At 32.9% G+C, this 13,591-nt stretch overlaps 1 protein-coding gene across 1 annotated transcript in view; it reads left to right on the forward strand.

The window, feature by feature from the left end:
- The window catches only part of LOC135129213 (homeobox protein abdominal-A homolog), a 408,569-nt gene extending 400,326 nt beyond the window's left edge, over window positions 1-8,243 (forward strand). The window contains exon 7 of the mRNA XM_064056350.1: window positions 5,856-8,243. Coding sequence (XP_063912420.1) covers window positions 5,856-6,259 — 404 coding nt within the window. The 3' untranslated portion in view covers window positions 6,260-8,243. The remainder of the gene's footprint in view (window positions 1-5,855) is intronic.
- Window positions 8,244-13,591: the final 5,348 nt, after the last annotated feature.

Raw genomic sequence — 13,591 nt, forward strand, 5'->3', positions numbered from 1 at the left:
CTTAGATGTATTCTAACAATATAATTTCCAAGTACACAATTTTTCTCCACATCTACAATTACATTGTAATTTTTGACGTAGGTACAAAAGATTTATTAAAATGTTAGATCCAACAAAAAATAGTAGGTAATCAGTTTGTAAACAAAAGACAATAAACAGACGGAACTGTTTATCTCTAGCTAAAAGTAATTAGACTCATATTGTTTTCTTTTAGTCGGACATAAATAGTATATGAGTAATCGAATGGTATAAAATTTATGGATTCTTCCAAAAAGGCAAGCAAAATAATTTAATTAATTTTTATAAATTATAGCCACCTTAAATTTTTTTTTTTTTGAATACACGTTTTAAGTAAATGTTGTTATCTCTAGAAATAATATTTCGTCGAATATCATAAATATATGTACTAACGTAGAATAAATAAGTTACTTCATAATTTGATGTAGGTTCAGATCAATAAAAATTAAACTGTTCCAATTTTATTATGTTATTATTTACTATTACATTCAGAAAAGACCTGTTTAAGTTATATAGTTAAAATTTCAAAGAAAATGGAGCCAATGAAAGTACTCAAATAATTTATTGAAAAGTAGCAAAATAATTTTTTTAACATGCCCTGTATAACTAAACCAAACATTTTCAAAGAATAAATGGAAAAATTAAAATGAAAAGAAGATTTATTAAAAAGTCTCTCTCTGTACGACGTTACAAGCAATCTCATGAATGCACAATTATAAATATAGATGACACTAATAATAAGTACAAAGCTGAATTTTTATTACTTTAATGCTGTAAAATATTTTTCGGCAATGTCTTAAAGCTTGATTTAATTAATAATGCTTTCTTAATTATGTTATTTCATTTCGTAATATGCTGCTTTTAGTGATGATGCTCTAACAGCTTAATATTTCGTGGAATCTTAATTTCTCAACTATTATCTTAATCTACCTAGATGGCTTCTTAAAATCATCCAACTATCCATTTTTCGTCGGCCACTAAAGAGAATTTTGTGTGTATAGATAAAAGTGTCGAAATGCATTTAGACAAAAAGAACAACTATAACGTAAAAACCGCATTCTTGCCAGATGAGAGAATTGTTTCTTAAAAAATTAAAAAATGATGTTTCACTTCCAGACAGCTCTAATCCCAGTCGTGTTTTTAAAATCGAAGTAAAATCAAATTATACTTTTCTCTTACCGAAAGTGTTTCTCGGTGAGCACAATTTGCTAAATGTTGGTAATCCTCTCTGAACTTTGGGTCTATTTTCCGTGTCAAAATCGCGTGCTAATGCCAAACACTTCATGTTTTTGCTCCATCTGCTCTTGTTCCATCTAGAGGTTGCATTTCGCTAATGGACGCTCTTAATTAAATAATGTTGATTTGCTCGGGATAATCACAACCAATTATAACCTACAACAATCCAATTATGTTAATTATAATGGTCCAAAGTAATGGAGTATATTAATTTCCCGCTCATGTTATGAGTAAATATCACGCTACGGTCTGCATTCTTTGTCTTTTATAATCGAGTTCAGCGGTTCGAATATCTCGTTTGTTTGATTATAGAACAGGTCCTGTATAATATTGATCGGATCTTCTCTCATCGATCGTTGAAATACAAAGCATGCGAAAATTTGTGCCTAACTATATTGGCGTAATAAAGACCGCGATGAAAGTTTCTTTTGAACAGTTTAACAAAGTTAGTAAATAAACAAGTGGTAATATAAATAATTCTTTTATAATTTTCGCTTTCATCTCTTTAACATCAACAAACCTATCCAATTATTCATTGGGGTCTGGAGTGTGTTAGTCAAAGTTTAAAAAAATCTTCGATAACGAACCACCAACCAATTCTTCGGCACTATTTTAAGCCGTACCTCTATTTTCACATCATAGAGCCATTTATTTCGGTATATTTGTTTGGAGAGTCGAATTGAGGCACGAAACATTAACTTTCTCTGTTCTCGGCGAAAGAAAAAGGCCGACCAATTTAACAAATCACTTGATGACTATTAGAAGATTAGAAATTGCTTGTAAAATGGTTGTCGTGGAGCCATTTGCCATCATCATTTTGGCTACAACTGCCAGCCTGCTCAAGTTATGGGCGAGGCAGAATGCGTAAGTTATGCCTGTAAACAGACACTTTACATAACGAGATGCTAACCCCAACTGTGCCCTCTGAGCCGCAAGGGACCGCTCCGAACAAATCTACTCCTAGGCTGATGCCCTTCGAGATGTTGCCGCACACGAAGGGCGTAATCGTACACCTATTTGGAGGAGGAGGACACCCCCAGGATGTCGTCATTACGCAGATGGATTTATCGCCATGTTTTCGGTTTAATGGGACGGGGCCATCGATTCGATTGTATCAAATTTACTTTTCTTCAATTAGAAACAATCAACGACAATAGACATGTTATTATGGAACCCTCGGGAGAAAATCGATGAGATTGTTGGCATTCGAAAGGCGTGTGCGTAGGATTACGAATTTTTCCAACGAGGAGGCTGAAAGTGGGATGATACTGCGTCTAATTAGAGAGTACCAAGTGGAGTGGGTTATCTACGAAGAATATTATGTTGACGATATCGGTTACAAAACATTTTGACAAAACTTAATAGACGCACCTGGGATAAAGTAATGCTCAGCAAACCCAACGAGTTCGATTAATCTCCGATACATAAATACTTCCGTGGTCGTCAAAATAATTATTGCTTAACATAAAAAAAGGGATTTTTTTCTAGCACTCGGCGTGTTCTGGGTTTTAGATAAGCTATCACATTTATTTAATTCAATAATTGTAGTCAATTTAAAAATAACAACACTGAATTTTCTCAGATTTAATTTTTACCGTCTCAAATTTTTATATTTTGTGACAGCTAACATATTTATATTTCTTTGACGGGTTAGATATGACATTTCAAACTTCAACAATTCTTTGTTTTATGATAATAAATAGAAAACCATTCGATTAACTTCACGCCATTCCTTTCTGAACGACACATCCTCCATGCCACCTCCTAAGTGATTTGCAGCCCTCTCCGTCTTTGCCTATGCATTATTCGATAATTGGATTTTAAAGTTTATGTCATGATAAATGTTTAAAACGTTTCAAGAAAACTCGATTGGGAGTTGAATGTAATATCATCTCAGTCACGATTTCTGCACCGGCTGCGTCTGAAACGAAGGACTGTGAAGGAAAGGGAGAAAATACGTGCATGGAATTTCATGATTTCACCTCCAGTCACAGTCTAGAGATCGGTAACTCTTTGATTTGCATACATTTATTCATGGTACCAGATGGCTGCGACGTCTTCCCATTACAATTAAACTAATACCGTCCTCAATATGGCGCTTTGATGGTCGCATTAAGGGCGTAATGGGAGGTTAATTGCTAAAATTTTCTATCATCGAAGGTAATCGAAAACAGGCTTTTACCAAACAGAGGGTAATCAGCATGCAGACTGCGTGTTTGTCTAAACAAAACCCAGAAAACTCCAAGTGCTTATCAATTAGATGAGGTGTTTGACTGGAAACCATTGGAACAAATTTGGCAGGAAATTTACCAGAAATCATAATCCCTTCAGGTCAACCGCAATGAAATTATGGATAGTAAAATCCGTGTGCGGTATACAATCTTTAGCAAACAATATTTAATCGCATAACCAAAGAACTAATATACTGTCAAACAATAGCATTGCATTTATCTTTTATCAAGTGACGAGGAAAAAATAAGTGTATTGTATTTCTTCAAACAAGTTTTTGAATTTTCGTATTATTCTGACCTGTCAAGCGCTTATCGTTGGAGAAGTAAGAGTATAAACATCGCTTTTTTTTGCGTTGATTTTTCAACACCAATAAAAATGTTCATTTACCTGTATATTTCTTAATGCGTGGAGTTACAATTCCAGGTATAAATTAGAGGATGCGTTTAGCTGGAAACCTTCCAGTTTCATTCGAGATGGTTTTATGTATCATTTTGCATTAATTACCGATTTAGAATTGCTAAGAGTGCCATAAATCACTTCCGGGTGACGTCCGCCGAGTTCTGTTGGTGATTTACCGCCGTTCCTGCAGAGGGGTGAACCCTGCGGTGAAGGGCCGGTTGCCATAGTTACGGGTTGGGTCCGCCATATTGCTTCCCTGGCCGAGTTGGATTCCATTGTACCGTGTTCTAGCCCCGTATCTTATCTGTAATGTGTACAGCGACAGCAGTAAGACATTAATAATCTGATACCCCTATCTCACACATTCGATCAATCCGTGGAAAAAGGGAAAATCGCCTGTGTAAACAATGTTATGAGGAATTGTGAGAAGTGGCAGCGACGACCTACCTGGGGCAATAACCCGGAAAGAAAGGGCTAATCGCAATGAGGGCGAATTTGATGGTTTGAAGATTGTGAAATTAGGCAGGGACGATCCAAAAGAATTTTTTTTTTTTCAAAGACTTCAAAAAAAATTAGTAGTGATAAAACTTTGTGCTTGTAATAATTACTTTCGTGTTACTATAAAATGGAATATTATGTCCGTAGGAACGGTGTAACAAGTACATTGAAACGTTTTGTTCAGTTGCGAAGCACAAAAAATCGATAAATTAAATTTTAACAAATTTTGTTTACAAATAAAAATACAAAGTTTTCGAATTTTTATGGATAAAATACTTCATTAATTAGAGTTACATGTTCATGATTTCTGACAAATACGATAGCAAACCACGCAAGACTTACTTTAAAAATATGATATGCCAAAGAACCTTTCCGGTTTATCGCAACAAATGTTAAACTGTCGACCACAAAGTACTTGAAAACGACAACGATAAATTAACTTATTAACAAAGTAAAAAACGTTTTTAAGTTTAAAATAATTTATTGTGGAAGTGTTTCGGTGCATAATACTAATACTGAACTGAGCAATGTTCTGCAGTAAATTATTTTAAACTCAGAAATCCATTTTACTTTTTTAAAAATTTAATGAGGGAATTTAAATAAGGATCTGCTACTTAAATACCTACAAACTATACTACATGGTTCTAGTGAATTGTTTAACGCACCTTGTATAAAGAGAATCCACCATAAAACTAAAGGAAAAGGTCTGCCATCAAAATGAAATTATTTTTAAGATTTAAGAGCAAGTGTGAGTTTTTTTTTATTTGCACCATAAAAATTACGCCCACGCCTTCTCATCATTTCTTACTTCTAAAAAGTGAAAATTTAATAGTGTTGCCGCAAATATTGTTAAACAAAAAACGACAGAGTAATTTGATACTAAAACCACCACAAACTTTGTTTTAAATTTTAGATGTTAGTGGCGATGGCCGACGAGTTATGTCCAGGGAATTTTTGTTCCGTAAAAAGAAATTACAGAATGCAATTAGCCAGATCCTGGCACTGCAGTGCAGCGATATCCACTCAAGTTTTGTATTTCCGTGGCATTTACGGGCAAATATCTGGTCGGAATTCTTTTAGCCGTAATAAAGGGCAATCGAACATCCTCCAAAGAGTCCGTGGAATGTTTTATTGCGCTTTTTCTTGACGTATAAACAGGGCTTAGAACCGTAACGGTTATATTTTATAGCCATCTCAGTGACAGTGAGAGATGCTGACTGTCGGAACGTTATAGTGTTGTAGAAACCCTTTTTGTCGGAGAAAGTTGAACGGTTTAAAGATTTTCCTCTGGGTAGTTTTTTAGTTCTTTAATAAAGGGTTTACAGCATCCCTCGAACGCCACGACAGTAAAAGAGAAAGTCGCCATTCTTTAAGTTTTATTGTCGTGCACGAAAAGAGTTAGTTCTCGATAAAATTGTTTTTTTGAATTTCGGCCTGATGTATTTACGAGGTATTTTCTCTTTTTTTTGCAGGGCCGAACGGGTGTCCAAGACGACGCGGTCGCCAAACTTACACAAGGTTTCAGACGCTGGAACTCGAGAAGGAATTTCATTTCAACCATTACCTGACAAGGCGGAGACGCATAGAAATAGCGCACGCCTTGTGTCTAACGGAGAGACAGATCAAAATCTGGTTTCAGAACAGGAGGATGAAGCTGAAGAAGGAATTAAGAGCGGTGAAAGAGATTAACGAGCAAGCAAGAAGGGAGCGAGAGGAACAAGAAAGGCACAAACAACAGCAGCAAGAAAAGCAGCAGAAAATAGAGCAACAGACGCATTCGTCTATACACCAGCACCACCACGACCCTATGAAAATGAGCTTGGATAAAACCGGTGGTTCGGATCTCCTAAAAGCCGTCTCCAAAGTACCTACATAAAAAAATTGTGACCTAACTAGTGCAAGAAACAGAGTGTCGTGTCACAAAGTTGTCTCGATGTGCGTACTGTTGACTCTAGTGACGAGTTCAAAACTTTTTGTTTTATAAAAAGCTTCGTTATTTGTGTTTCATTCGTTGTACATAAAAGTAGTGTGTTCACGTTAATATTTTATACTTAAAAGTAATTTTTATAGTATTTTTTAAGTTACTCGATCAGGTTTCTGATCTAAACTCATTGACGTTATTTTACGTACCACTGTTGTGATTAATTATTTAAGTTTAACAAGCATTCTAAAATGCGTTTAAATGTTTTTACTTATGTTTTGTCAATATTTGTTTTCCAGTAGTCTTGCTAAATTTGTTGCTTGTTACGTTTTACTTTGTTTTAACTTTGTGCCAAGCTTATATAAGCAACCAGCCATATTATAGTGAACAGGAACTCACTCATATATTTTTACATATATTGAAGTTTCCAGCAGTTTCCAAAATTACAAAAAAAAAAACTGAAACGGCCGAGTATTTTACTCTTAGTACTCTTATACGTAATTTGGTGTCAGGGTAGTAAAAAACCTAAAAATACAGTTTAGTAGTATAAAAACAAAATTAACTTACATACATCTAAGCGTAATTTTCCCTTCTAATTCATAGCTATTGTCGTATCCCAACTCGTCTTCTCGTGTAAAATATTTTCTTAGATTATTGATGTTGTTATGTGTAAAACTATGTAATAGTTTGTTGGCGGGAGCGCCTCATCCACATTTAGATACGTAAAATTGTACAATATTTTCAAAAAGTCACAAATTGTAAATTTTTAACATTTTAAAATGTAAATTTTTTGTTTAATATGTAAAAATAAATACGTATACGCGATTTTTGTTAATTTTTCAAATTATATTTTTTCGGTATTAGTTGTAAAAAAAAGTTCAGTTACTTATCCCATCATCCTTCAAACTTAACGAATATTGTACAGAACAGTTACTGTAAATACATATTAGCTACGGCCATGTAGACGTATTGTTAATGAATTCCCTATATTCAAGCAAACTTGGACTGATTAACGCTTTTAAGGAAACAAAAGCTTACTAGAAGTAGGTTATTACATATTTAGCAAAAACCAGTATAATGTAGTACAAGTACCAATTACTTGCCTAGGAATTTCGTTCATTATTTATTTTAGTCGATGTGTACCTTTGTCAGAAATTAATTTAGCTTCCTCAAAACTCCCCCGTGCCCCCACCAGTGTGATTGTTTAATCGGATGAATTCGTGTCGATTATTTCACAAAATAAACAGACGAATTTATTTTGTACCTAATCCATTTACACGAGAATTAATTTCCACCTCTGCGCAAAATGATCAGCTTCTGTTGGTTTTGTGAAATAAAATGATTGCAGCTCTCTTCAGCCTGTGATAGAATCCATTATGTTTTGTGAAGCTGTATTGACTTACACCTTTAGTTGAAGTACGATAACTGGGTTTGCATTGATTATCAATAAAAATTGTTGCTGTTGTTGAAGTACTGAAAAAGTGCAATACGATTTATGTTATTTTGTATGTTGATTAGTTTTCTAGAAAAGCACGTGCAATCTCTTATCATTTTCCTCGTGAAATGATTCAGAGCATATCTTTGGTACAACACTTTGTTAAGTTTACTTTTGTTAGTAGTCAGTGTAAACCTGCAGTATTGTTTGGGAAAACTTTATAGAAAATCATATCATTTACACAGTGCGGATAATTTAGTTGTGGAACGTTTGTATGACTGTAATTAACGTAATTTATAAAATGTTTATAATATCGTAAGTAGTGTAAGTGTACATGTTTCGTATTGTTTGAGGTAGAACTTACTTCCATACCAGCTCTCCAAGCCGAATTACTCTTGAATGTATTATAAATCGACCGTATCACTTCTATAGTGCTACCATTTGCTTTGATGCCATGTTTCATATATAACTGTATAACCTTATAAGATGTATTGTACAGATTGTCTGAACTGAATAAATATTTCTTTGGAAATACACATTGTCTTAATTGTTAAAGTTAGACATACATGGAATACCCCGAGCTATCTGACCGCAATGCGCAATGTGAATAAGGCAGCACTTGGAATATATCCAAGTTTATCCGAAACACGACGAACATAATAACATTTATAAAATCATTTTGCCACTAAACAGACTGTAATGGGTTTGACATGTTCTTCCGTAAATGTGAGATCATGAAGGTAATGCTTATGGCTAATATCATACATAAATTATTAATAATAATCAAAGGAAGTTCATGGAACTTGGTGGCTTCGATTTAAACTAACTGCATAATTGCATTTCCTGTCTAGACGCTTAGTTCTAGAGTTTTAAAGGACTCAGCAGAACAGGAAATTAAGGCGTAATATATGAAAGAATTTCATAAATACTGTTCGTAGCAACCTCTGTCGATAATAACGAATCTTTTTCATTTAAATTTTGGTTAAGACGATTTTTTTTTTAATAATGACATGTCTTTGAAATGATACTTAAGATGCGTACGAATTGCACATGGAATTAAGTGTTATTTTTTTAACAGTATTATTTTGACACATGAATTCCAAAACAACGAAGTTTACATGATGATATTTTGACCAATTTTTGTCGTTATTTCTGTAACCGTCACTTTCAAACGAATCCCACTGTAGTTGCAAAAGTGATGTATTTTTTTTCGTGTATTTTATCGCAGGCCAAAAACTGGAGTTTGACTTCATACATGCTTTAGGCGGCAATCAGCTCCTAAGCATTCAGCGTTGACGTAAATTTGTACCTAAGTCCATTTTGTCGTAGTGTATGGGTGACGTAAAATTGATAACAAAATGATATTAATTCGATAGATACAAAACGTTATACACTTGAGTAATTGTATGTAATATCAAATGAAGCAGATTTATGGAAATCAAAAAGTATAACTTTTGAAAAATATAGTTTGACTTTACGATTACAGAGATACCAAAATTTTGTTAAAACCGTTGAAAGTTTAGTACTTTTGTTAACAAACAGTTTTCAATCAAAGTTCAGAAAAATTAAAAACGTATCTAGAAACGTCAGATACCCATCCATGAAAACGTCATAAAACCTCAAACATCTTTAATTTCAAAATAATTTAAAGTGACTATGAAATATTCAGAAAACTTAGTGGACAATTACGTATTCATATTTAGAAAGTCCTAATCTTCAGAAGGATTAATTGCATGTGAAAAAATTTAAAATCATAGAAACATGTAAAGTCATAATGGTCACCGTCGATTTGCACCTGCTCCTGTTGTCATAATTCACAAGGACTGCAAATAGTGTCTGCTGCTTTTCACAAGGATAGTGTGACAAAATCGAAATAAATTTGTGAGTAACTATACTTGATTTTAAGTGTTGAATTTTTTCCCAGAATTTAAGTACTATGCTTATAAACAAAAGTTTGAGAACGCCCTTATGATATTTTCGAAATCAGATTTTGTTAAACTTGATTTCAATTTTCACTGAGTATTATTAAATTTTTTTATTAGTACGGACAGTGTGGATAATTTCGGTTTTTTTTAACTTCGTTAGCAACAACGAAACTACATTTCAGTCGGACTGATAAGGGATAAAAGTATACAATTATATACAACACAGTTTTTTTCAATCACTTTGATTACACATATTAAACCATGTATACGGGGGACAACTTTACCATCTAAACCGATTATTTATGTGCCTTCGCCAACGTTATGATTAAAATAACAATAGTTTGCCAGTGCAACGTCAAACACACTGGACGTATCAAAATAGTAATTTTCAATATTTAAAAAATCATCCGGAAGTTTCTGTCATAGTTGGTAAGATATCGAGAAACATGGAGAGCCAATCAAGACTCATTTAGACTTTTTGTTTACACCGTTCCCATGGAAACCACGTTTCTAGTCGCTGTGTTTGGCTGGAATCGGGTCACATTTGAAACAGTAATTCAACTACGGTAGTTCATTGTCATTCTGCGCGAGTGAAATTGATTGATTTTAAATAAAAATAGTTAATTCAGTTTAATATTTAATAAAAACTCGTCTTCTCTCTTACGACGATAAAATTGTAATGAAAAATTTAGCGAGAGCTACCCCCGATTTATTAATAAAAAAAAGTTTTCATAGCAAAATGACAGACTTTCATAAATATTTTAATAGACATAACACGTATCATAAATTTTTGTCGGATGTGCGGTTGTGAAAAAAATAATTTGTTTTGTATGTCTCCTTAGTAATGAGTTAAAACTTAAAGGTATATGGACAAATACTTTTTTGCTTTTATTGAATGTATTTTTGTATTTATTTCCGTCACACAATTCCGTTTATTAATTGCTAATAACAGTCTGTTTTAAATCTTCATATTTAACTCATCAATTAAATTGTGTCCCCCCATTTCCAAAGATCGCGAACCGCTACTGAGTAATCGTCGCAATCAGACACAAACATTTTCGTGAGTGTAATGTTTTAAGACTAAATTTTGATGTCAACGGATATTGTTAAGATAGTTATAATCTTATCCTGCTTTTAAAAACAATATTTTTTAACAGAGTTTACGGTCAAAAATAGGTATAAATGAACAAAAATATATTAGTAGATATAGTTAGAGCTCATGTATTTTGAAAATGTATTAGAATTGTAGGAATTCAAAAAAATAAAATGATATTACAGTGCATTTTTTAAAACGTCGTCAATATTTTGAAAAAGTTGTATAAAAATAATTTAAGTTAATGTTCTGTGATCTGCAAATCAGTGTTAGAGAATCTTGCCATAATTTCTAATAAGTGGGGTTATGTATTTCCAAATTAAATTTTAAGATTCCATTTTACCAATCATCTTTGTTAGGAAAACCCTCATACGTGAATTTAAAAATAGGGTTAATCTTTAAACCACATCAGATCAAGGAACATGTTACGCTACAAATTTCAACTGAGAGTTATACTTAAGAAAATTAGAAACAATTTTTTTTCATTCTTTAGGTACGGGAATAATCGATATTGCATTTTCCACGATATACAGAAACGCGACACCTGCACTATCGCATTCCATGAACTGTGAAGTTACGCGTACGTAAAAATAAGTAGGTACGTTAGAATGTTTCTCGTAGCTGGCAAAAATTCATAGGGGAGTAGTTTAATAAAACTAAACGGAATCAGATTTTTTAACACCCTGCCTTGAACACGTTCAGAGCTAATTGTTCCAAAAATTCGAAAATATTATAGTAGTTGAAAGAAATAAAACAATACAACACCTAGAGTTTGTGATTGAACAATTCAAACAAATACATTAAAATAAACAGAAAACAACAAATTCGGGGACATCACATAATTTGTGATAGCACAATTTTCGAGACTACTGTAACAATCAACATATTAAAATACGTCTTACCTATTATTTAATTTAAATATATCATAATATCATAAAACTGCTTTGAACTGCCTCATAGAGCATAACATCCACATCAATGTTATATTTCGCTGATGATCTTACAAAAGATTATTGTATACCTTAATTACAACAAAAAGTTAAGACTGCAGAAGCAAGAAACACACAATCTATATTTTTTAATAATTCGTTAACAGACTGCATAAATAAAGACAGAAATAGACTTTTTATTAGACAAAATCGTTTATTAGATGTCATATCACTAATTTTACGAGTTTTAAAATTTTATGATCGTTTCTTGAAAATAGCTCATAAGCGATTTTTGGAACAGTTTTATCTTTTTTACAACACAATTTAATTAACAAAATTAAATTTTAAAGTAAGTTGGTCGCAACTTGTTATTATTGGCACAAAATCATTGAAAGATCGAAATCAGTAGTTTAGATTTCGTATCGTCAATAAAAGTCACCAAAGGAGGTAGTTGCCCCCAACAAATTTAATAGTGGCAAAACAGTTAACTGATGAGTGCTGATAATTTATATAAATAAAAAAAATAATATACCTAAATAAATTGACCAACTAAATTTCCATGATATTATTTAAAAAATTTTGACATACGTTAGTTTCTTTAAGTAATGTTGTTTCCTGAACAACATTACTTAAAGACATTTAGGACACTGATGTCTTTAAGAATGACATTAGCGAATTCAGCAGATTTAGATCTGCCTTTGAGCAAATGTAGCGATCGCTGTTATTTCAAAAAATGAAAAACTGTAATTTAGACGAAACACTTTAATTACTGTACTTTATCGACTATTAAGGTGATCAACATTATATTTTCCATACACACCTTCAGTGGCAAGTCACAGCCTCTAATTTACTTTTATACATCAAATATGTAAGTATATATAGGTACTCATACACATGCTTTGGAATTTAAGTGTGATGTTGCCACTGTCTTCACCGATTTTAGTACCTACAGCATTTGTCAGCGTGAACGTCAATCGACAAATATGTAAGTTGTCAGCTTTCGGTTTTAGTGATCAGTTAGTGTCTTACAGTTAGATAGAATCGTTTCTAACATGTCACTCGCAACTTGTAAATGTAACCTGCCACATTTCGACACCACAACATCAAATATACCTCAAGGCTCGCCCAGTGATCCCTTAATTTTTTATTTATGTATAAATGATGTTAAAAATACGTTGTTCAATATTTGACTTTTATCGTCCACAGGCAATTTGAAAATTTTAATGAAGATTAAGTTTTATGACTTTTGGACTACAATCTATGTCGCATATATTTTAGCACTAGCCGTGGCTAAATGTGTGTTCAACCAAGGTTTACAAAATGGATGAAACACATAGGGTAAATGTGTACAAGAGTGCGAATATGTATAAGAGTACGCACTGATGATTTCTGCTTATTAGTGCCATCTGGGTAAGATGAAGTTATACCATTCAGAATTTAATGCTAAACCTGAGATAAAGGTGAAAAAGTCACCTGAATATAGTTTATAGTTTGGTCGTACTGACGATTTTATGTTCACACGTTGTGCGGATGTAATTTTTGCCGCTCTTAGTTTTAGTTTTTTGTAAGGTACGTACCAGTTCTTTTATTTTACAGTAATAATTTTCATTAGTTGTAACTTTCAAAGTCTCGTTATACACTAACAGTTTTATACTTTCTATCCATCAAAAGCTTTTAACTTTGAAAACATTACGTTATGTACAAATGTACAAGAGTGCGCAGCGAGGTATTGTATAAGAGTGCCCATTGCTTGCAATACGTAGTCTAATAGTCTTGGAGATACATATCATACGATAATGAATTATTTAACTCTATTACTTTGTACTGCTTCTCAAGTTGTGTGGTGGTGGTTATGGTGATTTTTTTTTTTTTTTTTACTTCCTGAACGTGTTGTAATCGAGTCCG

This window comes from Zophobas morio, unplaced genomic scaffold, assembly GCF_036711695.1.
Source record: "Zophobas morio isolate AGI-343-1 ecotype UQ-CSIRO unplaced genomic scaffold, CSIRO_AGI_Zmor_V1 ptg000014l, whole genome shotgun sequence".
Taxonomy (NCBI): domain Eukaryota; kingdom Metazoa; phylum Arthropoda; class Insecta; order Coleoptera; family Tenebrionidae; genus Zophobas; species Zophobas morio.